Raw genomic sequence first — 24,967 nt, forward strand, 5'->3', positions numbered from 1 at the left:
TCAGGTGATATGTCCTGTGATACTAGCTTAAGTTTTACAGTTGTCCTATTGCTTATTTAGAAGACATTTATAAATGAAAGTTTATGGAGTTTTTGTTACTTTTTAATTTTCCAAATGTAAGTACTTAACAAGTACTTTTTCTGAATTAGTAGAGAAAAATATATATGTAGGTGTGTATATATATAAAAACATATGTCAGTATATACCGATGTTATTTATATTCTATAAGTAATAAAAAAAAAATTACAAGTTGTCTCTCAGGTGAAATTTTAATTTTGACCCTTTTCTGTTGACTGCAGTCTGTCTGAATTCACAAATCTCCAAAATTAATAGGTGCTTTTGAAAGAGCTGAAAGCTCTTGCTGAAGTTCCAGCTGGTTAACTGTTCTGGTCCACAGTCTTTGGTCATATTTTTCAGATGAAGTTTTGTTGATGTTGTAAACGTATTGGGGTTTTGTGGGTGTTTCTTGCTTTGGATTTTTTGGGGGTTGTTTTTAGGGGTTGTGGTTGGTTGGGTTGTTTTTTTTTTGATTCAGTATGATGAGGAATGATAAAACATCCTCTGAAACAAATGAAATTATAACTACTGCCAATTTTTCTCTTACGCATATAAGCTACTTTCTTGTTCATGGAATCCTCTGCTATTTTAATATTTCTATGTGTTACTTTACAATTTGGGAATATAGTCTGCAATTTTAGTTTTGTCTTCTGACAGGTCGGGGGTTTTTGCTTTGAAAAGAATTGATTTAGGAAGTTCCCTAAGTATTTTATTAAATATTCAATTTAGGTGCTAGAGGGGGCACATCAACTTTTTTATGATCAGTTTATAGTGTTTTGGAGTTGAATTACAATATTTATGTATTTTGCAGTGTTTGGGAGTTGAATTGCCATATTTATTATATGCGTCAGTTCCTGTGTAGGTTCTCCTCAGTTATTTGAGAAGGTCCCTTGTCAATTCAGCTACAAACCGCCAGAAAAATAAGTATCTCTCGTTACAATTAAGTTTTCCTTATGTGCATTAGACACATTATAACATAGGTGAACATTGTTGAACAGTTCTTGCACTAAACTAGGACCAAATCAGTACCACTTCAGTAATTTGAAGTTTTCATTTAATTTCAAAGGGAGAGTTAGATTTGCATGGACTATGCAACCTGTGAGCTATGAACGGTACTGATGTGAAAATCCCAATAATCATTATCATCCAAATGTGTAATAAACTTAACAAGCCTCCCTGTGTTTGATTTCATTGCCTTTATTTTTGTTCTCAGGTTGTAATTTTAGACTTCATCTTATAATATTTTTCTAAACATATTTTTGTTCTGTGATAAGAACTATTTGAAACTGGGCTACTATGACAAAAATAAAGCTAGTCCTCTTTTCTAAAAGCTTTACCTAGCTTTCTTCTGTCCCACTTCAAATACTGTTACACAGTGTATGTGGGCCAAACAGATGCAGTAAGGCCAGATCTAAGGGAAATAGAACTTCTGGTGAGTTTTAATTGCTGGTGTTATTGATAGTGTTTCATACCTCATTTTTTTACTTATCCTCTTAACTTGTAACTTCTTTTATTCTTGCTCTCAATGAGGAGGGCTCATTGTTTATTTGCTTTTTACAAGGTAGTCTGGTCACTTAAACAAACATTTTCCCATACATTCTTTTCTTCATTCTAAGCAGATTTCCATATGCAGAAGTGTGTTTGCCTTTACCTTCCAAGTGGGATTAGAAGATCTGTTAAAATTCCATCTAAATATGAAAGTTCCCTATTGTCATAGAATTCCTGTAGCAACCTGTAAATCACAGCAAATTTACTATTAATTATTCTCATACTCTGACTAAACTCAAGTGCATGACAAACTTCCAAGTGCAGTACATTAGCATCTTTCAACTTGTGCTGGTTTAAATCATTAAATTACTTCCTAAGATAAGTGTAAGATAGTAAGAAAAACTTTATACAGGTATTGCATCTCATGCAAATAAATGCCTGGCTTCATTCCGGGTACTGGACCTAATAGTTTTCCTCAGTTTCCTACATGTGTTGGCTACACACATCCGTCTTAAAGATGAATAAGCCCAAACATGGAGAAGATTATTTTCAAGAATATTTTCATGTTTTTACTCAGAGACTTAATTAAGCTTCCTGGGAAACAATGGGGAACATTTTTATCCCATTGTGTAATTACTTCAGTAAAAGTGTGCTGGTTTTTTTAACATGATGAATTTACTTCAGTTCTAGATATGCTATTCATCTCCATCCCTTGCTGAAGTTAGGATGGTTTGTATTTTTTACCTTTAGAAGGGGAGTGGGTGGGCTTTGGCAAAGTTGGCAAGTGTCTTTTGGGTGCACTAGCCATGCAGGCTATCAAAAGCTTAAAGCGAAGATGTTTTTCCGCTATGTAGTTTGCTTCTCTGTGTGGGAATCTGCATGTATGTGGCTTTTTTTTTGGTTTTGCAATTGTTTTGGGACTCAGCTTTCACGTGAATACTGTTGCTCTTCAGATGCTGCTCAGAGCTACTTGACAAGTCAATAGGCGACCTATAGTAGGATTTAGGAATTTGAAGGAGTTTAAATTGTTGGGTTAAAAATCACATTATTTACAGAATAGTGAAGTCTAAGGTTGAGCAGAGTCAAACACTGATTGTTTTATGTCATACTATTTTAACCCATTTGGGAATTATTTGGACAGTGATGCAGTGGTGCCAGCACAGGTCCAAGCGTAAGGCCGGATGGGAGCAGGCAGGTGGATTTTTTCTGACCCTCTGCACTGCTAGTGTCGTTGTAATTAGTTTAGTATAACATTAAAAACAAATAAAATACTGAGATGTGTAAATAGTGCTGTTTATAATGCCACTGCTGGCCTCTAAATTCAGTTCTCTGTGTTTTACACAATTTTTATGGTCTGGGTTGTTCTTTTGTACTGATTATTTAACCGCATTGTAAACACACAGAATGGAGATGTTTTTCTTATTTTGATGCTTAGGTCCAATGTACTTGAGGTGTCAGAGCTTTTAAATATCGTGTAATTCCCTTTCTTCAGTCCACAACTCGCTGTTCTTCTAATTCCGACCAGCTAGTATGTTCCCGATAAAGCTGCCTTACTGTGGTTCTCTGCTTTGCCTATGCATTATAACAACAGGTAACACTCAGAGCTAAAAAAGGAGGTCTTCAGAGCAGTGCTATACGCATGCAGTTCAGTTCAGCAGTATTGTCACCCGGGTGAACTGAAGCCTCTCTTGATGGCTTTTGATGTAACGATTGCGCTAGTTCTGTAGAAGTGGTTCTTCCAGTTGTAAGGTGTGACTGAGAAGTGTAGCTGCTAATTTGAAAGCAGTAAAGAAGTAGTAGTAGATTTGTGGTGGTTTTCAGTTACACACCTTGAAAATTTTCCTTAAATTGTTATTTTTCCCAAATTTTTCCTTAAAAGGGCATTATCGTTTCACTTTTTGCTGGGATTGTGGGTAAACATTGCTTCAAGTGTAAAAGAAAAACAGTTAGATTGGTAGCACTAGAGGGTTTACTACTATAGATGAGGTTTTTTTTTTTCTTTTAGGATTTTCTATGTTATTTTTTGAAAAATACTTGTAAAAGTTTGGGGGGTGGGGGTGGGGTGTAATTGGCTATATGTATCTATATTCGAGAAAACGTCCTGTAGGTTAAATAATCTTGAGGGAATAAACCACCTTTTTATGCTTACTACATTCTTTCTTTCCACAATTATCTAACTTCTGTATCGTTGTGTTCTTCTGTTGGGACTAAGAGCTGTACAGATGCATGTGGTTTTTTTATTCAGGATTGGAGAAAATCAAGTGAACTGAAAAGAACATTGACCATATTACTGTTATTGATTACACTCATGTCATTGCTCTCTTTTGTTTGTGGGGGTATAGTTTTAGTTATGTTGACTTTCACATCCCTTTAAAAGAAAAGCAGGTTAATCAGCAGTTTACAAAGAAACCTGTGTTGTGGTAATGTCAGTAAATGACAGGAGAAACAACCATGTGGTGTCTATGAGAGTTTCACTGAATTTAGAGTTTAGTATGCATGTCTGAACCACATATTAACATCCTTTTTGTGTCCTTAATAACTGTACATTTCCTTCTAATGCAGTCTCCTGGAAGGTGGAACTGAAGCAAAATTAAGTCTGTTTCAGTAGAAAATAAGAATTTAGATTCGGATTACTCTAAAGCTTAGGGTAAAAGTTGAAGGAAGATGATGAGTTAACATTGAGGATGCTTACTGAGAGATCTTCCCAAACATAAGTGAGAGCACAGGCACGTTGTGAGAAACATATTAAATGGCATGTGAAGGAGGCAGAGAAGGAACTCATTTGTCCTAATAATATGTGAGTAGATGTGGTGGCTGATAAATATTTTCTATGTAATCTGAATGGAGATTTATTTGTAGATCATTTTTATGCTTTCAAAATTCTTTAGTTTTGTATTAAGTGAGATGACTTTGACCTAACACATCTGCTCATAACTTCTCTTGAAAGAGCAAGAAAGGAGTTGACAAACTGTATAGGCTTCATAAAAGCACTAAAAAAGAAGGAACAAAGAGTAAAATGTCAACTTCAAATCATAATGGAAAATTACTGTAAGGCTTAAAGTATAAGAACAGTTGTACTCGGAGCAAAAATCCATCTGATCTGGTATCCTCCAGCTGTTGGGTATTTAGCCAAAGAACATAACAAAACAAGTATAAGATGGTTCCTCCTAGTTTCTAGCTTTCTGTAACTTCAGAATTTGCTTCAGAATGTATTATGTCTGTATCACTTTTTCAGAAAGCTCTTGAAGGGCCATAGCATGAATCTGTGATCTTTTTTGTGCATGTTTACACTTTGGCATCTACGGCAGTCTTGTTCCTGGCAGCTTCCCAATTCAATTATGAAATCCTATGGAAAATGTTCTCTTCTTTTTTTTGTTGTTGTTGTTTTACTTTTTAAAATATGCTAGCTGATAGCATGAATAAGAAAGCTTTGTCTGTTGGCTGATTAGAGAGAGGATAAATAATCCAATCTGTGCCACTCAGTCCCATAGACCTTCTCTTCCTTAATTGTTGCTAAACTGAGGAGTCCATGTCTATTTAGTTGGTCCTCTCAAAGAAGCTATTCCTTGTTTCTGATCATCTTTGTTATCCTCGGAGCCTCAGAATAATCAGAATTACAAACAGTTTTCTAAATGTGAACCTTTTAGATGCTTGGAGGCTGTGGTGGTTTCTGTTTTGTTTGTTGTTTTCTGTTAGTTCTGTTGGACTCTAAATATTTGAGCTGATATGTGAAGACAGCTCTGAAAACAGTGACAAAAAAGATCTTTCTCAATGAGTTAAAGCCAGTTTAGAAACTATTATATGGATAGTTGGGCAATTTTTTCTCTCATCACTATCTGCAAACCAGTGCACGTGTCATAAGCTTAAACAGAAGGTTTCAACTTCATTTGATGTGCGCTAACAATCATAATCAAGCATAACAAAGGTGCTATGTAAGGATATAGTATGTCAAACGTAATCTGTGAGTACCAAAGTCGCAATCCCCAAATTGCTTGATTAATATGTGCACTGTTTAAAGTGGCAATGCTTTTCCAAAGATGCGTTGTTTTTTACCTAATCTTTGACAGTATTAGGCAGATCTTTGGACCCAAGGGGGATGAGATTCTTGCTAGCATACTTTGAAGTTAGGAGCAAATGAAAGCAGCATCAGTCCCAAGTGGCTTCAGAGTATATAAACCAAATCATCTTAATTTTCCCTTCCCAACAAGGGGAGGTGGTAACTGGTTCTGCCTACAGTGCCCTGTAGGTACTGGTCCCTTACAAGGTTGGAGCATTACTTCACATTTGGACCGATGATGAAATACATTTTCCTTCTGTTGTTCCTCCATCATGTGATCCTCCTCCAACCCTTGTTTTTAACTCATCGGATAAATTTTCTATATGGCAAATTTAGTTACATTATTGTTTGCCCTTTTCCTGGAATGCTTATGTGCGTGGTGAGCAGCACATTCATTTAGGGCTTCTCTGATAACTTCCATTCCTTCTGCAAACGAACAACTTCCTATCCATTTTTGAACCAGTTATTAATACACAAGGACAAGTTCCTTCTTATGCCATGTCATGTTGAGGTCTTGAAGAACTCCTGGTAAGAGATCTTGGTCTAGGTGTTCCGTCAACCAGATCATACTTTCCTGTGTGATACTTGGTTGCTTGGGGAAAAAAAGCAATTTGTGAAGCATGGTTTTGTTTTTCATTATATTTATCTAGCTGTCTTCTGACTTGTATTTCTCGTAACTTTAACAGATTTTTCTGGTATAAAGTGTAAAATATGCTGCAGTTACCTTGATGTTTCTTTAGAGCCCTTTAAAAACCAACCAAATAAAAAAGTAACTAAACTTTTTTTTTTAATTGTCCTTATATTCTTTCCCGACAAAGAAAGCGTCCTTACTTCAGTCATTTATTGCATATTGTTTCCTTTTTTTCTTTAAGTAATAATTATGAAAAATTTGGGCATGTAGAATGTTAATCTGAAATCAGGGGACTGGAAGTAATTCCTTTTCTATGGCTTTTGAGTAAGCATTTGGGATTAACTCAAGATTTAATGAATAAAAATTAGGTCCTTCACCTGCTTAGAAAACCATCTATAACACTAGCTTTTGAATAATCTCCACCTTGATTTTTATTCTACTTTATTAGAATGGTGGGAACAATAAATGCTTTTGCTGCCAAAAGAAGGGGAAAGAGAATTGGAAAAGCTGGGGGGGGGGAAGTTGTACATTTAGTATCAAAGCAATTTGGGGGGTATTTTAGAAAATGACATTCCATTTAAAAACTATGCTCTGTTGAAGACTCAGCATTCTTCTTCCAAGTGACTTGCAGAGTAAAATGGCATGGTTTGCTGTAGTAGATATGAAATCACAAGTGATTGTTTTACATTATAAGTGACGATTTAAAGGTTTGTGATACTAATATCTAGACTGATCTGTGTGGTGTCTTGTAAACTGAAGCATGTGGATGATGCAACAGCATGGCTTGAATAGAAGCTTATGTTCTTTTCTCTTGAATCTGTTGGTTGTCTCTCAATAAGTCCACTGTTAACAGTCCTTTTAAAATTTAGCAGAATACTTTGAGGCAAATCATTTATGAACAAAATTGCATGGGTTTGCAGTAGACTTAAATATTGGCTCTGTCAACTCTAAAAGACTTATTAATTATAATGTCTACTTTACTTGTTTATTGTCAAACTAAAGCACCGTTTGTTCCTTTACGCTAGCTCCTTTCCAGTCCTAATGAATGTAAAAAGCATTTCTATTCCTTTTTGTTATAATCTACAATTTACCTTGTTTCATTTGGGTATTAGCAAGGAAAAGAGTGCAGACTGTTGGAACATAATACATGGAGGTATAAAAAATAATAACATGCATGTAAAAGTGCAAGTAAGTATTTCTTATTAGAAGGGGATGAGAGCAAACTTCTAAAGTATAAGTTTTAGTTAATGTATTTTCTTTCTCATTCAAGATTGCATTAAGACCAAATATTCTTTGCTTCTAACAGTGCTTGCCAGGTTCAGTAGGCCTAATATTAAAATTTTCTTTTTACTTCAAATGAATGTAACTCTTTTCTGTATAATTGTTTTTTTCCAGTTTGGGAATATATAAAAGTAATGAGAACTTAAAGGTTTACCTAGCCATGTAAAATTCTGATCAACACCTGTGGAATGCTTCAGAGATCAAATATAAATGTAATAAATTAATGTCTCTTTCTCTGTAGGGTGCTGGTCAAGACAAACTTGGGATATATGTCAAGTCTGTTGTGAAAGGAGGTGCTGCAGATGTGGTTAGTAATACTCTTAAACATCAGAAGTTCAAAGGTAGAAAGATGGCTTTGGAAATGCTTTTAAATCCTTTGTTTACTAGTATGTGTGAATAACTGTTTTAATTTAGACCATGTTAGCACCGGTGTATGAATTTTCTTCTCTCTTCAATATGTAATTAGGATGGTCGCCTGGCTGCCGGGGATCAGTTGCTCAGTGTGGATGGTCGAAGTTTAGTGGGCCTGTCCCAGGAAAGGTACGGAATTCTTCCCTTGGGTTGTCTTTACGTGAAGAAAATGCTAGAGTAATAATTTACTGAAAAGGGCTGAAGCTTGGTTTTTGACATGTTAGGCTTTGTCTTGGCTTTTTATAATGGCCTATGAATAACCTTGGTGACAAGTTCAACTGTTCGTGTAGTATTTTCTGTATACGATACGGGTTATCTATATAGAAGAGATTGTATTACACCTTTGTGCTTTAGTTTTAAGCAGACTTTATTTAGCTCTGATTTTAAATATTTTGGCTTCTGGCCTTTAACTGCAGGAATTGGAATCAGTACTTGGCTGTAGGTGTTGTCTTTAATAAGTGTATCTTATAGTCATCTTCTAATTTTTTTTTCAAAGTGATTTTGAGTATTAATCAGGAAGAGTGTTTTGTGAAACAAAAGTTTACTAGAATAAAAGTAAGGAATCATCACACACGAACTGATAATAAGAACAACTAGGTAATACAGTACCTAATTTTATTTTGTTCTATTTGCTTTGGCTTTTATTGCAGGGCAGCAGAACTAATGACTAGGACAGGTTCTGTAGTGACACTAGAAGTAGCAAAACAAGGAGCAATTTACCATGGTCTGGCAACCCTGCTTAATCAGCCATCCCCAATGATGCAAAGAGGTAAAAATGCTAATTATTATTTATGTTGATGACAGCTTATTAAATCTTAAAATGCAGAAAATATAATAATTCACAGTAGCTTGCCAAATATTACCAAAATATTACATCAGAAAAGAAACATAATTGCACAGAAAACAAGCATTTCCTTTCTTATCGAAAGTTAATCTGTTTTTAAATAGCTTGAAATTATGCTAGTCCAATCATTAATAAATACTTTGCATATGTACCTTTTAAAAAATTAAATGATGCATTTAAACACAGTTCTGGTATGAAGTAACTTTTATTTTAACAAATGGAATATAATGAATACAAAGGGCGTTGAACTTTGTAGCCCTTTCATAAGAGCTTCTCTCCTCCTCTTGGAATATTACTTCCTTGTAACCAGAGAGTGCAATGTAATTATTGAGAGAAATAAATAGAAACAGAAGGCCCTGGAACATGTTTTGCCATTGATTTTTAGGGTCTTTTAGTTTTTTTTATAAACTAGAAATATTGAAATTATATTCTTAAGTTTCAGTGTCTGATCATAAGAAGTTCTTGGATGTTTCTCCAATGTTGTATTTTATCAGCCTACTTCGGTGAACTAACAAAAGACATATTTAAGTCTTATGTAAAGTAATGTTGTAAAGGAAATAATCTTGTAAAGGAAGACCTCTTCTACATATAGAAAAATTCTACATATACTGTAGTACTACAGTATAGAAAAGAATGGGTTAAAAGAATAAATCCTTATTATCACAGCTGACAACACCATCCCGGATGCCATATGTCTCTGAGAGTCAGCAAGAGACTTTTCAGTAAAGCACATTTGGCTTTTCCAAATATGGTGGTACTTTTTCAAAAGCTCTTTTGGAGCATACAAATCAAAGGAATGCTGCATAGTTGATACAAGAATGGGATTGTGTGTCTGAAGAATTTAAATCTTAAAATCTAGCACTTGCTTTACTGGGAATTCACTTCTAATTATAAATGCAAGGTAGCTCCGGTTTGAAAAAGAGTATGCGAGACAGTAGTTAATATAAGTGAAAGGGGGAAAATACATATCCAACTGTTACAGTTTCTGACCGCCGTGGCTCAGGTAAACCCCGACCAAAGAGTGAAGGTTTTGAGCTGTACAATAACTCCACTCAAAATGGATCACCTGAGAGCCCTCAACTGCCGTGGACAGAGTACAGTGAACCAAAGAAGCTGCCTGGGGATGACAGATTAATGAAGAACAGAGCCGATCATCGCTCCAGTCCCAATGTAGCAAGTAAGAAAGATTATCTTTCTTTTAGGGGTAGATGCCTCCTCCACTAGTTTTAGAGGCTGTTGAATTCAAAAAGGGGATGACTGGTTTTGAATATGGATTAAGTTTAAAATGCCAATGTAGTAGTAACATGTGGAGCAAGCCTCTTGTTAGAACTATTCAAAGGAAAAATCATAGTTATTTTTTGAATGCTATTATTTTATTAAGTTCTGTAAATTATTATTAACAGTCATGTAAATGCTTCCTTTAACTTTCCAACAGATCAGCCTCCAAGCCCTGGGGGAAAGAATGCCTATGCATCTGGAACTACCACCAAAATAACCTCAGTCTCTACTGGAAATCTTTGTACAGAGGTCAGAAGTGGCAAACAAAATGCTGGCTATTAAACTTTCCTTAGCTATCAATAGCATCAGCGTACTTGAGTCAAACCAGTGTCTTACTTAACTATTTGAACATAATGCTGGTGCTAATGACTGGGTGGGGGTTTTTGCTTATTACACCTGATGAAAGACTGAGACAGCTTTGAATGATTTTATTAAATTTTGTTCATGAAGTTGTCCTTGTGATTTCTTAGGTTTGTACAATATTGCATACTTGTTTTCATGTCATAAAAACATGAGTCATAACCACAATTATATTTCATACTAGACAACCTCTTAATCTCCTGTTCCAGACAAATAGTGGTCTTATGAGCCAAAAGAAAACATTTGGAAAATGCATGTTTAGAGTAATACTCTGTTACAGATCTATGTGATTAGAAAATTCTATCTTACGTTCTTTCTACCTTTTTCAGGAACAGACTCTGCCCCCACGACCTGAAGCTTATCCGATCCCAACACAGACCTATACTAGAGAATATTTCACGTTCCCAGCTTCAAAGTCCCAGGATCGAATGGGTCCAGCTCAGACTCAGTGGCCAAATTATGAAGAAAAACCACAGGTCCAGGCAGAAAGTAATCATTCGATCAATTCTACGATGCAGGTGAGCAGTAATTTCTTTCAATATAAGAAAATAAAAAACAGAAAGAAACTTGCTTTCCACTCCCAGACTGCTAGAGACATTTTTGCAAAACAGTCAACTCTGTAATCTCTGAGCTGTTGAGGACAAACTATACCACGGGAGGGGGAGCAACAATACTTTTGCCAAGATTGGCTTGAGTTCAGAAACTGTACTCTTTTTTTTTTTTTTTTTTTTTTTTTTTTTTTTTTCCCCCTTCCCTTTCTCCCCCTTCACCACTGTAGAATTTGTGGTATCACATCCTGTAGATCTGCTGTCTGGGGTGCTTTAATCACCGGTTAGAGGTAATGAGGTGTAGATGGTAATGGGGTTTGTCTTAAAAAATATTTTGTGATTTTCTGAAAAAACAAACTAAATCTTTTACCCTTCCAAGAAGGTTTACGTGGAAAAATCTCTTTGCCTGTGGGCTGCATTGTTTAAGTGACAAAATGAAGTATTAAAAATGAAATAAAACAGTACTTTGAGACCTATCCAAGGTGTTCATTGAAACACATTCCCTGCCCTTGGTAAAAAAAATTAAAAAAAATTAAAATAGATAAGTTCGAGCTTCATCTGTTAGCAAAGTGCAGATGCTTCTTGACCTGAAACGAATTTACCCCCACTGTACCTTTATAAATTAAAAAAAAAAAAATAAATAATCTTGTTCTGCTCTTTGTAAATGAGGACTTTACTCAAATCCTCACAGGAAATTAAATACAGATCTACCAAATTGAATCACTGGATCATCCTTTTCTCTAATTGACCAGAAACTTAAAAATATAGAGAGAAATTTGGTGGAGGTTTTTTTGCTATTTCTTAATTTGTGATAAAAGCAGAGCTTTACACCAGGCTCAGTATGTTTTACTTTTGGAAAAGTGGGGTCATGTAAATTATCTTGAGATTGTGTCACAGAAGCAAAGTAAAGATTGATTATTGGTTACTCACACATGTATCAGCAAGTGAATTCAGTAAAAAGTCAATTGAATAAAAGCTTAGTGCTTTTTTTTTCCATATTATAGATACTAAATCCTAATTATTTCAGCTGTTAAGAAAATAGATGTTCTACCTAAAGTAGGATGGTAATTTTGAAGGAGAATGTTGCAAGTTAAATGACTGTGGCAAATAGGTATGGAAATATTTTGCTGAATTTCTGTGCTTAACTCCTTCACGTTTCGTGATTTCATCTCGCCTAATCTTAGCTGCATAGTTAACATCTAGGTGCTCTCTGTCAGTGACGGGATGGGGGCAGCTAGTACCTCCAGAGAATGGTTCCTACCCATTTGTCTTAATGCGGTAAATTGCTGCCTGGACATGCATCTCTCCCCTGCTTAAGACAAGCTTAAGTGAGTAGCTTAGACGAGGTGGTTAAAACTGGTGGGATGAACCCCATCTGTTAAAGTTGTTGACAGGTGCTGAATCTGAGCTATGGTCTTTAAGGCTGAATGCAGGGCAGAAAAGCATTTTCAAAAAGCAAAGGGCTCAAAGCTTTAGCTCGTTACAAGCATTGAAAATGTACACAATTTTTCCCCACCATACAATAGTTCTTTTATGTTGAAAATTAGAGGAAAATAGACTTTTTTAAAAAAATAAAAAAATATCCTTTTAATCTTTACAGTGAGAACTGGGCTTGTAAAAAAAGCTGCCGTAAGCTACTGACGGATGTGAAATGCCTGTTTTCTGTTCTGAAGGCATGAGCAAACTGTTTGGCTAGGTGCATCTTTACAGCAAATCTAACACAAATAGCTGTGTGTTCAGCTCTGCTGGACTAATAGAGCATAAAAAATACACTTGTTCATCTCAAAGAAGGCATTCTTTAGAGGTCATGGTTAAGGTCATTGATGGAGGAAAAAGAAAAGGAGTATGCTTTGTTAGTCTTCTCTCAGTTGTTGATAATTGGTACATTATGTGTTCAGTGCTTAGTAGTTCCTAACATTCAAAGTATGAATATTTGCTTCAAGAAAATATTAATAGATTTGCTAAGCCTAATTTATGGTCCAGTGTTCCTTTTCAGGAGGTTGTACAATGCAGTGAGACCCTGAGTTTGTATAAAAAAAGACTTGGTGTTTGACGCACTAAAAAAGCGACAAAAGAGCAGACCAGTACACCCATGCCCCAAGAGCAGGTAGAATTTGACCAGACCGCCCAGATTCCATACCCATGAATGGCGCTCCAGTAAGGAGAGCTTCCCACGGGTCATCTTGCCTGTTAATGGAGGAGGGTGGGCAGAGGCTCCCTTGTCTCTCCCTCGGCAGCCTTTCTGTTCGCCCTCCCAATAGGAAAAATGTTCAATCAAGCCAGCTGAAGCCTGAACGGCAGAGCTGGTATGCCTGAGCTGCTGTTCCGAGCTGCCAGGACTCTCGTGCTTGTGTGGGGGGGAGGCGGTGTCAGGGATAGTCCTGAGAAATTGTGTGTGCTGGGGAGGTTTTCAGCTTAAACTCCATTTTGCATTCATCCTTCCTCCCAGTCCAGGTTTCCAGGCATTTCAGAGGTTGCAATGTCTTCCATCACTCACATGAGTGAAAAAGACTGAGAAGAGTATTTTGTTGTTGGTTTTGGGAAACTTACCGGGCATGGAAATGCTGAAATTCACTAAAAGTAATTACCTTCAGTAATAAGAATGCAGTTTGTGAGGCATTTTCAAATATGTTTTAATATAGACGGACTATGAAATACATGCCTTGTTTAATTTTTTTCCAGCGTATAGCTCGTTCCCAGGAAGAACTCCGAGATAAAGTTTTCCAGCCAGAGAGGAATCGTTTGGAAGTGGTTATACGGAAGGATGTCGAGTATATTGATCGAAAGTCAGACAGCGATCAGTGGATGAATTCATCTGTGGATTCTAGCACGTCTAGCCAAGAACACCTGAACCATTCATCCAAACCGGTCTCGCCTGGTTCTTGTTTAACTAAAAGTGGACCTGGCCGTTGGAAAACTCCAGCTACTAGCCAGACGACTCCAGTGGCCATTTCCCAGCCTATCAGAACAGATCTTCCCCCTCCACCGCCGCCTCCTCCAGTGCATTATGCAGCAGAGTTTGATGAAATACAAATGGATTTGCCTCTGCCTCCACCTCCTCCTCCAAATCAGATAGGAGCACAAGCATCCTCCCAGGTAGCTGCTGCTGAGCGTAAAAAAAGAGAAGAGCATCAGAGGTGGTATGAAAAGGAAAAGGCACGTTTGGAAGAAGAACGAGAAAGGAAACGTCGTGAGCAGGAGAGAAAGCTGGGCCAAATGCGTTCTCAGCCACTAATTCCTGCTCAGCCTGTGGTTCCTCCTGTTTCCCTTCAACAAGTGAAATCGGAAAAACCTTCAACTTTGCAGAGGTCTCAAGAAACAGTTATTCGAGAGTTGCAGCCCCAACAGCAGCCTCGGACTATTGAACGGAGAGATCTGCAGTACATTACTATCAGCAAGGAAGAACTGTCCTCTAGTGATAGCCTCTCTCCAGATCCCTGGAAACGGGATGCTAAGGAGAAACTGGAGAAGCAGCAACAGATGCACATTGTGGACATGCTGAGTAAAGAGATTCAGGAACTTCAGAACAAGCCTGATCGTACAGCAGAAGAAAATGACCGCCTCCGCAAACTCATGCTTGAGTGGCAGTTCCAAAAGCGACTTCAAGAATCAAAGCAAAAGGATGAAGATGACGATGAAGAGGAGGATGATGATGTGGATACTATGCTCATCATGCAGCGACTGGAGGCAGAAAGAAGAGCAAGGGTAAAAGGGGATAATCCTTTCTAGACAAAAGTATTGTAAATATATATCTTGGTGGGTTCTCTGGCTTTGTCTGAGTATTTTGATGTTCTTATAGGGTAAAGGAGGATGAAGCTTTCTTAAATACACTGAATCTTAAAATTGCTAACTTACAGTGGCTTCACCAGTTAAGTGATGTATTATGAAAGTATCATAGCTATCTATTATAGAATCCAAGTTGGCAGTCAAATTTACTTTTCTGGTTGCGGGGAAAGAAATTCTCTGTGGATAAAGGGATTTTACCATGTAGCTGGAGTAGGATTAGAAGGTTAAATATAGCAGGAATTTGCTTACAGGGAGGTACGTCAAAACATTAGAAATTATGAAAGTCTCTAGGAGAACCAGGAACAAAAACAGTGTGGGGTTTTTTTCCCTTCTTTTCCCCTCCTTTCCTCCATAGACTGACTTCTAAGAGTTCTTATTTATAGTCTTGGACCTGAGCACAGAGGCTGAATGCATGCTGCTTCCAGGGAACAGTGAACTGAACTGAGATTCCCCCTTGCTGGTTTGCTCCTGGTGACAGCTGGGGTATAAGGCAACTGCTACCTCTACCTTTACCACCAGCTCAGTGGGGACCCCAGCATTGCTGGGGGAGAGCATTAGGTTGAGCCATGTGGTTTTAGGTGGTGTAACAACTGATGCTCCCTGTCTAGGGCTCCAACTCACACATACCTGGATTTTGCATGGTGTCCAGTTTAATCAGTATCTGACATGGTTTGCTTACCTTAGCTTCAGTACTGTGAAAGCTCATAATATGTGTAATAAGATAATACAACTGAACAGCATGATAAAATTTTTGTCACTCTGCTGGTGGCTGTTGTCTCTCAGAATCTGTTAAATCTATTGTTACTGAGACACAATTTCTATAGGAAAACTTGTTTTTCTTTTCTGAATAATAGCATGGATAGCAAAGTTACATACCAATAGTTATGCTTTGACAGGCTTAAAAACTAGCTCTGTAATATGCTGAGTGTATTCCATTTGTTTACCTTGAAAAGTTGACTTAATTCTGCGATAAGCAGTTTTTAATTCTTGAGAAATGTTTGGACATGCTTATTTTGACATTCAGAAATAGCTATCGGCTTGAGTAATGTTTGAGCTCAGGATTGTTTTGGCAGCTTGATTTCCTAAACTTGCTCTTCTCGTGTTCGCTGCAGTCTGCATTGCTTTCCTTTTTTCTTGTGGCTAACTTTATTACTGTGTAAAACAATAGATACCTCAAACTTGGAAACTGAAGAAAGGAAAAGCTAAATATATCTTTGGCAAACAGGTTGCGTTAAAGCCCAGCATCTCTAACATGTAATTTGTAGCGTATAGGCAGTTACCTATGGGTATAAAAATCCATGTAAAACTGCCATTTTTACAAACGGTGTCTTTCAAATTTTACTGTAGCAAGGCTAAAAAAGCCATGTGTCATTAATAGAAAGCCAGTTGTATTGTGTAACATTGCATCAGTCTTCTCTGTAAGTGCTGGATTTAAAATACTATTTGTGCATAAAGTTCTTCCAGCATTTTGGAACATTTTGAAACTGAAAAACAGCAGTTGTCTTGAACTGAAGTAATGTTTGCATCCTGGTTACGTTTCACTGTCTATACTACTAGAGATGACCTAAGTAGCATCTCTGGAGAAATGCTGTGGTTTTGAATGAGTCAAACCAATACTGATAAAAATTTTGGATTATTCGATTGCTTTCATTTCTGTATTTCAGGATTATGTCAATTCAGTTCCTTGTTCTAAAACAGCTGACTTAACAAATAAAAGAAAATGCTTTTGAAGTAGCACAAGTCTAACCTATCTTTATTTTCACTGTGCATCTTTCTTTTTTTCCCCTTTCTTACTACCTCCAGCAGACTGCTGTGCCAGCAATCTCTGTTCTAGATTTGGTATGTTTGTTTCTTTCTCTTCAATATCTCTTTCCTATTTCAATTCCTGATATTATTAATAACCACCCTCTATGCTTTGGATGACGATTTGGCCTCTTTGGATGGTCAAAAATCATTGTGATATAATAAGTAGTAAGTTAACTGTAAGCATGCATTTGAATGTTTCCAGATGTGGTGACTCCTTTCCTTGTGTTTCCTTTCTTTTAGTTGTTGTGTTCTGCTTGCAGGCTTGGTTTGTTTGTTGTAGTAGTGGTCTAATATAAAACTGTACTTGATGTTTTGTGCAACTGTGTTTATAAAATCTTACTAATAACTTTGAATGAACAGGCTGTGAGGTAAGATTTCCTCCCTTCCCTTCCCCACCCCTGCAGGTTTTAGAAGAGCGCTAGCAACACCATTCCTTTCCAAATCGAAGTGAAATTGTCCTGAGAGCCTAATAATACAGCATACCGTTTCAGCACATGCTGAAACCCTGTTGTTTACAGGTGTTACAACTTCCTCATTAAAGTAAAAATGGATTGTAAACTCAGAAATTACTTCTGAACTAATACTTCCAAGTAGGTCACATAAATGTGCGATTATTAAGTAACCATATAATTTCAGTTTCAATTGGTTAATACCATTCTCTTGTATCTAAAACATGACAGGCTTTCAAACTGGAGCAATAGTTGCTATGACTCCAGCTAATTCTGTATTTTATTGCTCTCATTGGAAATGGGTACATGGAAGAAGAGCTTGGTGGTCTTCTAGAGAAGAAATACATCCCCTTCAAAGTGTATTTCTATATAATTAATATACCAATTTGAAAGAAAGGTAATGCTTTCAAGTTCTGTTAGTATACTTAATCTGTGCTGCTGGAAAAATACTGTAAACATGTATGTTCAAAATATGGATTTGGATATTCAGCACTGCTTTATTTTAAAAAAATACCACCTTTTAAAATGCGTACTTCAGATAGCAAGTCTGTCTAAGGTGTGTTCGGTTTTGTATCTGTGTGGTACATCAGCATTATGCAGTTGACAGCAGTGAAACAGGTGAAGTGTGTTGGCGTTCTGAATTAGTGGACAAGCCAGGGGTTTTAGACTGATTATCTATCAGTATTTTTTCTTATTACTACTTCTGTATTTTTTTGCTTAAGCCTTGGTGCTTGGAGCTGCGACTGGGTAGATAAAGTACTTTGCCAAGCAGGCTGTACAATTCTGGATCTTTCTGCGACAGGATGTTGTGAAGCCAGACTGTATCATCAGCTTTAAAAATGGATTAGACAAATTCATAGACATCACGCCTGTAAACAGCTCCTCAAAGGATTACGCAAGGCTGTACCAGCTGACATCTCTAGTACCACGCTGAATGCTGGGGAAATACTAGAAGAAATGCCCAGGCTCAAGTGCAGCTCTTCTTGCCATGGTCAGAGATAGAATACTGCGCTAGGTGGATCCATGGCCTGAATCAGTCAAGGATTTATAATGTTCATAAATTAAAAAAAAAAAAAAATAAATTTTAAAAAAGCTTTAAAAAAAGAAAGCAAGCTAATTCTGAAATAGGTTATGTTGAATGCTGTGCCCAGCAAATACCTTTTTTCCTAATTTCATAATTTTCATACTGTTCACATAACTTTCTGGGCATATTTGCATCTATCCTGTGCCACTTGATATACCCAAGTAATTACCTCTTTGTTTCTAGAAAAAAAATACACTTTTGAATGCTCAATGTTTTTTATGTACGTCTAACGTTGAGCATTGGTGATAGCTGTTCTGCTAATTACATGGCTGATGAAAGGTACGAATAGTTAATTCATGAATTGTCAACTTGGCTAATGTTTGTCTTTTTTAATTCCCCGGGCTACTGATCTGACCCAGCTTTAGTTGTCATAAATCGGTATAAATTTAAAGTTCTTCTGGAATGTCTTTTAAAGCGTTCTGAGCAGTGCTTAGAGAAATGAATTTTGTCTGAAATCTGAGATTTCCTGGATGCATGCCAGTCCCCTGAATATCTTAACACTTCTGATACGGATCAGCCTGTCGGCTCCTTTACGAGGAGCCATAGCTCGGAAGAAAGGTGGCCTTTTTTGCCCTCCGAGGTAGGAAACGTTGGCGATAAGGGGACAGAGTTGTGCAGCTAAGTGGCCTGTTGGCAGTTTGCAGTTATGCTGGGACAAAGCGGGGGGAAAGAATTAGTGCTTTGTGCTTAGTTGCTTCTCATAGTTACAGCTGGGAGAACACTCTTCTCCATCACTCTGGCTGTACGGATCAGTGGTTTCTACCTGTTACAATATAAACACACGCTGCTTTGGAGAAACCCTGGAAGTACAGTAAATCGCATGGAAACATGACTTCTAAATTAGAGAAAAACTAATTGGGATAGAGAGGTATTGAATCTAAATACTCAACCTGGGAATCTAAGAGCCCTGTTACTAGAAATGGGATGTGAAGCTGATTTTCCTTAGCATTTTGAAAACTTGGGATGAAGTTTGAATTGGGTACTGTTGCTGTATTTCTGCTTATGCCTTTCATATAATTTTTGACCTTTTTACTAGGTATTATGTTTGGAATAGCCTCTAACCTGGATTGTCCTTGCAGTTATTATGGTTCAGATGTTGACAACAGTTCCCAGGTGGGCACCCTGCCCAGTTTGCCCTTCTTTCTTTAGTTAAGCTCACAAGAAAATAGAACAAACTAGTCCTACTTCCCCTTCAATATAGTTTAAAATATTTTCTTGTTTAACTGCATTTGAATAGGAATATTTGCTACTAAGCGAAAAGGCATCCTTAGCGTAACTTGGGATCAGTAACTGCCATGTTCAGTTTTTCTCTGAATGCAACTGGGACAGAGTCAAGGAGTTTCCCTGTGTTTTTTCACTGTGCAGTTCTTGCCTTTTTTTAAGAGGAAATTACTTCTTTTTTATAACTCTTTTGAATTACGAGCTGTCTTTCCTTTTGACAGCAATATTCTCTCCTTTGCTAAAATAGTCTGTTTAATAACCAAGACAAGAAGAGGTCTTAATCCAAGCAGGGAGTTGGTTAACTACTTCATTCCCTGCTCTACCATACATACTGAGCTTGATCTCTACCTTTATGTCATTTTCAGTTAGGAATTGCAGAAGTTTTAGCCCTAAATAAGGGGAATTTACTTGGAGGTAGCATCCTCTAGTATACATTTGCCAAATTACTGCCTAAATGAAATTTAGTTTGTTCTTTAGCATTCATGCTGAAAAATGGTGGGTTTTCACACTTCGAATGAGAGGTGTTTTCACTGCAATTAGTCTATATGGCTGTTTGAAGATACAGAAGGCAAATGTTTTCGAAATTCTCTGTTGTACAGGGTAATAAGATACCTGTAACACAAATACTACATGAACAGTGGGCAGAAATAATTACCAGAAAATTAGTTCAAAAAAAGGAGAAAAAGTTCATTTTTAGAATTGATTGGAAAATTAATTAAAACAACCTAATCTGCTTTAAAGCACATTTCCTGTTAATTAATTGGGGGGAAGGATACCTACATGAAGGTTGTCCTCACAAAGTCTGTTAAAACTAAATTTCTCTTACTGTATCATTAATGCTTTGTGTCTTAAGGGCCTTTCTCTGCAAATGAAACTGGATTGTAAAAACAAGTCTAGGAGTAGAGAAGCATTCGTATTATGGGCAGCTTATAGCAAGATTCAGTGATTTACTGATTTATACCAATCAGTTTAAAGATCTTGGAGGGGGGTAAGAAAACCACTTTAAAACATACGCTGCAGTAAGAAATAACACAGCGTGTAGTCCACTTAATGTCTACTTGTGAATATTATTGTGCCAGTGACTGTTCCTGTCCGTCAAGGGCTTAGATACTGTTAGCTTTAGAGAATCATGCAAAGTTTGGATTGTTGCTCGGTTTTCTTATCTGTGCAGTGTTTATCGTAAGCATATATAAAATAGCATTGTCTGTTGGACATCAGTTGTTCATGTGAGCTGTTTAATCTCAGTAGTGAAAGATTTCTTTGCCTCACTCTGCTTTTTCCAAAACACATCTGTTGCAGATATAGCGGGAGATTTTATTTATCTCCCGAGACTATTTGCAGACTTGCTGAATGAGCCTGTTACTTTAAATGGATTGACCCTTTGACTAATGAGTCATGATTTTCCGGTGCTTAAATACTAATCCAAAATGAAAAACCAATTGGCTGCTGGAGCTGTGGACTGTTGGTTCCATGTATTTAATTTCACTTTACTGTACCTATGAGACTATGGTTGCTGAAGCTATCTGGAACGTGAGTCACCTCAGTCTTCTGCTAGGGGTTGATATATGACTGCTAAAAGTGTCTCCCTGTGTGTGTTTTGTGCTTTTCTGTATGTAGTTTTGTGCATTTTTTTTTTTTTTTTGTGAAGGGATTTTAGGGAAACCAATATAACAAAGTGTATTCTTAACAGCTGGAAATTATATTGATTTATCTGTAGTATAGCGTTTTCTGCTGAATGAGTTATTTTTACATGCAAATACTCAGGTTATATTTTTGTTGACCCATCTTTCTTACCCACGAGTGACAAAAAAAAAAAATAAAGATGTGTCTCTGTTAGTTACAGGATGAAGAACGCAGACGGCAGCAACAGTTGGAAGAAATGCGCAAACGAGAAGCAGAAGACAGGGCCAGGCAGGAAGAAGAGCGCCGACAGCAAGAGGAGGAGCGGACCAGAAGAGAGGCTGAAGAAAAGGTTGTGGTCTTCTGAGTGCTGCAGGGGCTCTTACAGGCCTCTCCTCTTTAGCCTGGCCAGTAACAGCTCAGTGTTGGGTCAGCAGGGGTTAAACACGCTAGTCCTGGTGATAGGAGTCATGGCCCAAGGCTTCAGTTTATCCAGTATAAAACAAAAAGTAATTAAACAAATAGCCCATTTGTGGTGGCTGGAGTTGACTGGTATTGCAGAACTAGTACTGTAGGCTTATTGGCTGAAGGTTTTTAGCAGTGGCAAGGGCTTGCCTTCAGAGCATTTTTTGAAAGTTTTGGCAGAAATCAGTTGCCTCCTGGTTTCCTTCAGCCCCCAACATGACTTGCCTGCCTTTGTTATTATAATGGCTGAGTTATTGGTGTTGGGTTTTGCTGTGTCTGAGAGACGGCACTTAAATATTTTTGCAGTAATTGTTTTTTACCGATACAGAGAGATAAAGAAATATGGAATGTAGTGGATTTGGATGAGTAGTTCATCTTGTCTTTTATGTTTGGACCATGGGAGGAAAAGGAATTGGTTTCTAGAAGGGAAGTAAATAATCTCAGCAGATATACAGTCAAACAGATTCTGAAAATTCAGGTGCCTAGGTTCCTTCAGAACATTATACATAAATTTGAGAAGCTTTATTGTTCAAAACTGGAGGACAGAGCACCTCATTTGACTCTTAGCGTGTTTGTTAAGACCCTCATCTTCCTTGAGAAAGAACAGTTACTTTTGTTTGGATTGAAGACTTGCCTGTTAGTAATGCTGACTTCAGAATGAAGAAAGAGGGGTAGCTTTTCATGTTGAGCGAAATTTCATCGTAGAATATTGAGCAAATACATTTTAAGAAAAACCCACAACCCTTTAGCTGTATTCACTTTGATTTGTTTTGTTACATTGTTTTCAAGCTTCGTTAGACTGTTTTGCATAAGCAGTATGGGTTGATGAGTAGAAGAAAGCTAAGCTGGGGGTGGTGATAGGCGAGAAGTGGGGAAGGTGTATCTGGACTGAGGAAAGTACTTAAAAATACACTGTAGGAAGTTTCAAAACAAACAAACAAGAAAAAAGCAAACAAAAAAACCAACAAAGGTTTATAATTTCTCAAAATGATGCAGCTAAATGACATTTGGATCACACACTTGAAAGGGTTTTCACTGATGGGTCTTGACTGAGACAGTTGTACATCTGCCAACCCAGAACTCGGTACCATCTGACCACTACAATGGTTTTAGAGAGTAGTACAAGGAGATGAGTTTCATGTCTTTGCTCTAGATGAACAAGATCAGATCTATTTATTATTTTTTTATGATAACTGACTCAGTGTTGAGCAGATAAGGTGGATTTTTTTTTTTTACACACATGGATTAAAAACAGAAAGGATGGTTGTTCAAAATGTCATGTATTCCCTGCAGAAGTTGTACTATGCTTAAACAAAAAGGGTTTTTGTAACATAGGGTTTCCAAATACACATTTCCATTCGTTATCAAACAAACTATTGACTAGACCCTTGTATTAATTTACAACGTGACTTAGACAAGAGCTGAACAGATTAAATGCTATTTAGTTTAAAAACAGTACAAATCTTTCAAAATGGAAAAATACATAGAAGATATTTCATGGCCTTTTAAATGGTCAATAGCCTCATATATGTATCATTAGCATAGTTTAATTTGTTTTTTAGAAATGTTCTTTAAAAAGTTATTTGATCTCTGTTATAGAAAAGGTCTTTGTAATTTGATTTCTATGTGAAAGTAGTTTTCCTGGTATTTATACTGGAAGCTTTGTTAGGAATCATCTATTCCAAGGCTCTGTTGATTAATTTACATCGTATAAGCATGCAGCAAAATTACAAAGTTCCTTTTATAAGATGGTAGTTATTTTAGTTATTTCCCTCTCCCACAGATTCTTTACAGCTTTAGTAAATCTACCCCTTATTAACTGTGGTTACATTTTGGGTAATAAATGCTGGAATCGCCCTTAGTTCACACAGGCAGCTGCCTTAGTTACCAGAGGCGGTGGTAAATCTGGAAATAACAGCAATGCTGTGTTACAGGACGACTGCCATTTTTTTCATAGTAGTAAATATTCTTTGTATGAGTCCATATAGATGCTCTGCTTATTGCCAGAAAAGGAGACAAAAAAAAGATGCTTGTAGCTCGGTGATGGAGAACTTAAATCTCTCTTAGATTGAAATGTCTGTCTTTCTGACCACTGTGTTTCTGTTTCCTCTGGACTTACAGAGGCGACAGGAAGAGGAGTATTACAGTCGCTTAGAGGCTGAAAGGCGCAGGCAGCACGATGAAGCAGAACGAAGATTACTGGAACCTGACGAGCCTGGTCTGTACAGACCTCCGCTTCCACGGGAATATGAACTCCCATCCCCAACCCCTTCATCTAACGCTCCTCCTCCCCCACCTCAGCGAAACACCTCTTACCTCAAAACACAGGTCCTCTCCCCTGACACGATTTATACTGCCAAGTTTGTTGCATACAATGATGATGATGAGGAGGAGGAGGATTCCAATCTAGCAGGTCAGGATAAGTACTCCAGCACAAGAAAATCTTATGGTGACTTTCCTCCTGCCACCCTTAAGCCACAGCAGCCCTCCCGCCAGCCTCGCCCAGTTTCAGATGGCCTCTTTCTTTCCAACTCATTCCAGTCATCTCCAGTCAATGCCAACAGTACTGCTGCCAAAAAAAGCCTGCCCCCACCCCCACCAAACAAACCGAGTTTCATCCATGCCAGCAGCTCTACAGGTAGACATCATGAAATCAATCATCTCTACAGAACTATCCTCACATTTTCAACTCTGGTGCTGTAGATTCGATCACTTACTTTGTGATTTGCTTTTTTCCCACTTAATCACTATTTTCACTATGGTGATCTAACTTAAATTCTGATATTAATATGAATCTTCCAATTTTTAATTGTTCTGATTTCTCAAATTTCCTTGTTCCTTACCCAGACTCTTCAAAAGCAAAAATTCCGTCTTTCACCCAATGAATCAAAAATGATTTTAACTGTTACTCAACCGATTCAAAGTACTGTTGGTTTTGGCTTTCACTCTGTATCTTTCAGTGATTTGTTTTGTACAACTGACCACTGGTTACTCAGGGCATCTGGAAGTGCACCTTTCTTGAACACAGGAAACCTTTTCTAATGGGTTCTTGGACAGAGCTTATCTTCTGCTTTCGTTATTGGTACCAGGGTTCTATCTTTTAATAATGTGTGCAAATGGCTTTAAAAATGACCTTTGTAGACGTAGTTCTTAAAAATACAAACACTGAGACTTACAGGGCATGCAGTTAGTTTCATGTATTAGGCACCGTTCCTTTTACTTCTGGTTTATACAGTGCAGTTTTCTTGCGAAGAGAGACAAAAATCTAAATTTCATCTAAGTGCTTTTTGACTTACTCCTTCCCTTTCCTTCTGCACCCCTGTATTTCTTTGTCTCCTCATCTTGTTTCTTTTGTAACTCCAAGTAGGCAACCATAATGGAGTTTAATTTGAAATAGAGGTCTAGCTGCTAGTAACTTCAGCACTGTATTTTATCGGCAGAGCACTAGTTTAGCTATATTCATGAATTCAAAGCTAATTCCATCCAAAGTTCCATGCTAATTTTTTTTTAAACTGCTGCCACATAGGAGGAATCTTACATACTTTACTCTTTGAGTACATGTCTGTGTAGATCTCACTCTA

The 24,967-nt window shown here is 37.3% G+C and overlaps 1 protein-coding gene across 2 annotated transcripts in view; it reads left to right on the top strand.

Moving 5' to 3' along the window:
* MLLT4 (myeloid/lymphoid or mixed-lineage leukemia (trithorax homolog, Drosophila); translocated to, 4) overlaps nt 1–24,967 on the top strand; it is a 92,431-nt gene that overhangs the window by 62,252 nt on the left and 5,212 nt on the right. The window contains exons 22-30 of one of the 2 annotated variants that reach the window (XM_009891456.1): nt 7,756–7,821; nt 7,981–8,054; nt 8,576–8,694; nt 9,752–9,946; nt 10,205–10,296; nt 10,737–10,925; nt 13,638–14,660; nt 21,145–21,273; nt 23,508–23,799. In XM_009891456.1, coding sequence (XP_009889758.1) covers nt 7,756–7,821; nt 7,981–8,054; nt 8,576–8,694; nt 9,752–9,946; nt 10,205–10,296; nt 10,737–10,925; nt 13,638–14,660; nt 21,145–21,273; nt 23,508–23,799 — 2,179 coding nt within the window. Of the gene's footprint in view, nt 1–7,755; nt 7,822–7,980; nt 8,055–8,575; nt 8,695–9,751; nt 9,947–10,204; nt 10,297–10,736; nt 10,926–13,637; nt 14,661–21,138; nt 21,274–23,507; nt 23,800–24,967 lie in introns of both variants that reach the window. The other variant, XM_009891458.1, reaches the window with a different exon arrangement.

This window comes from Charadrius vociferus, unplaced genomic scaffold (assembly GCF_000708025.1).
Source record: "Charadrius vociferus isolate BGI_N301 unplaced genomic scaffold, ASM70802v2 scaffold68, whole genome shotgun sequence".
NCBI classification, from domain to species: domain Eukaryota; kingdom Metazoa; phylum Chordata; class Aves; order Charadriiformes; family Charadriidae; genus Charadrius; species Charadrius vociferus.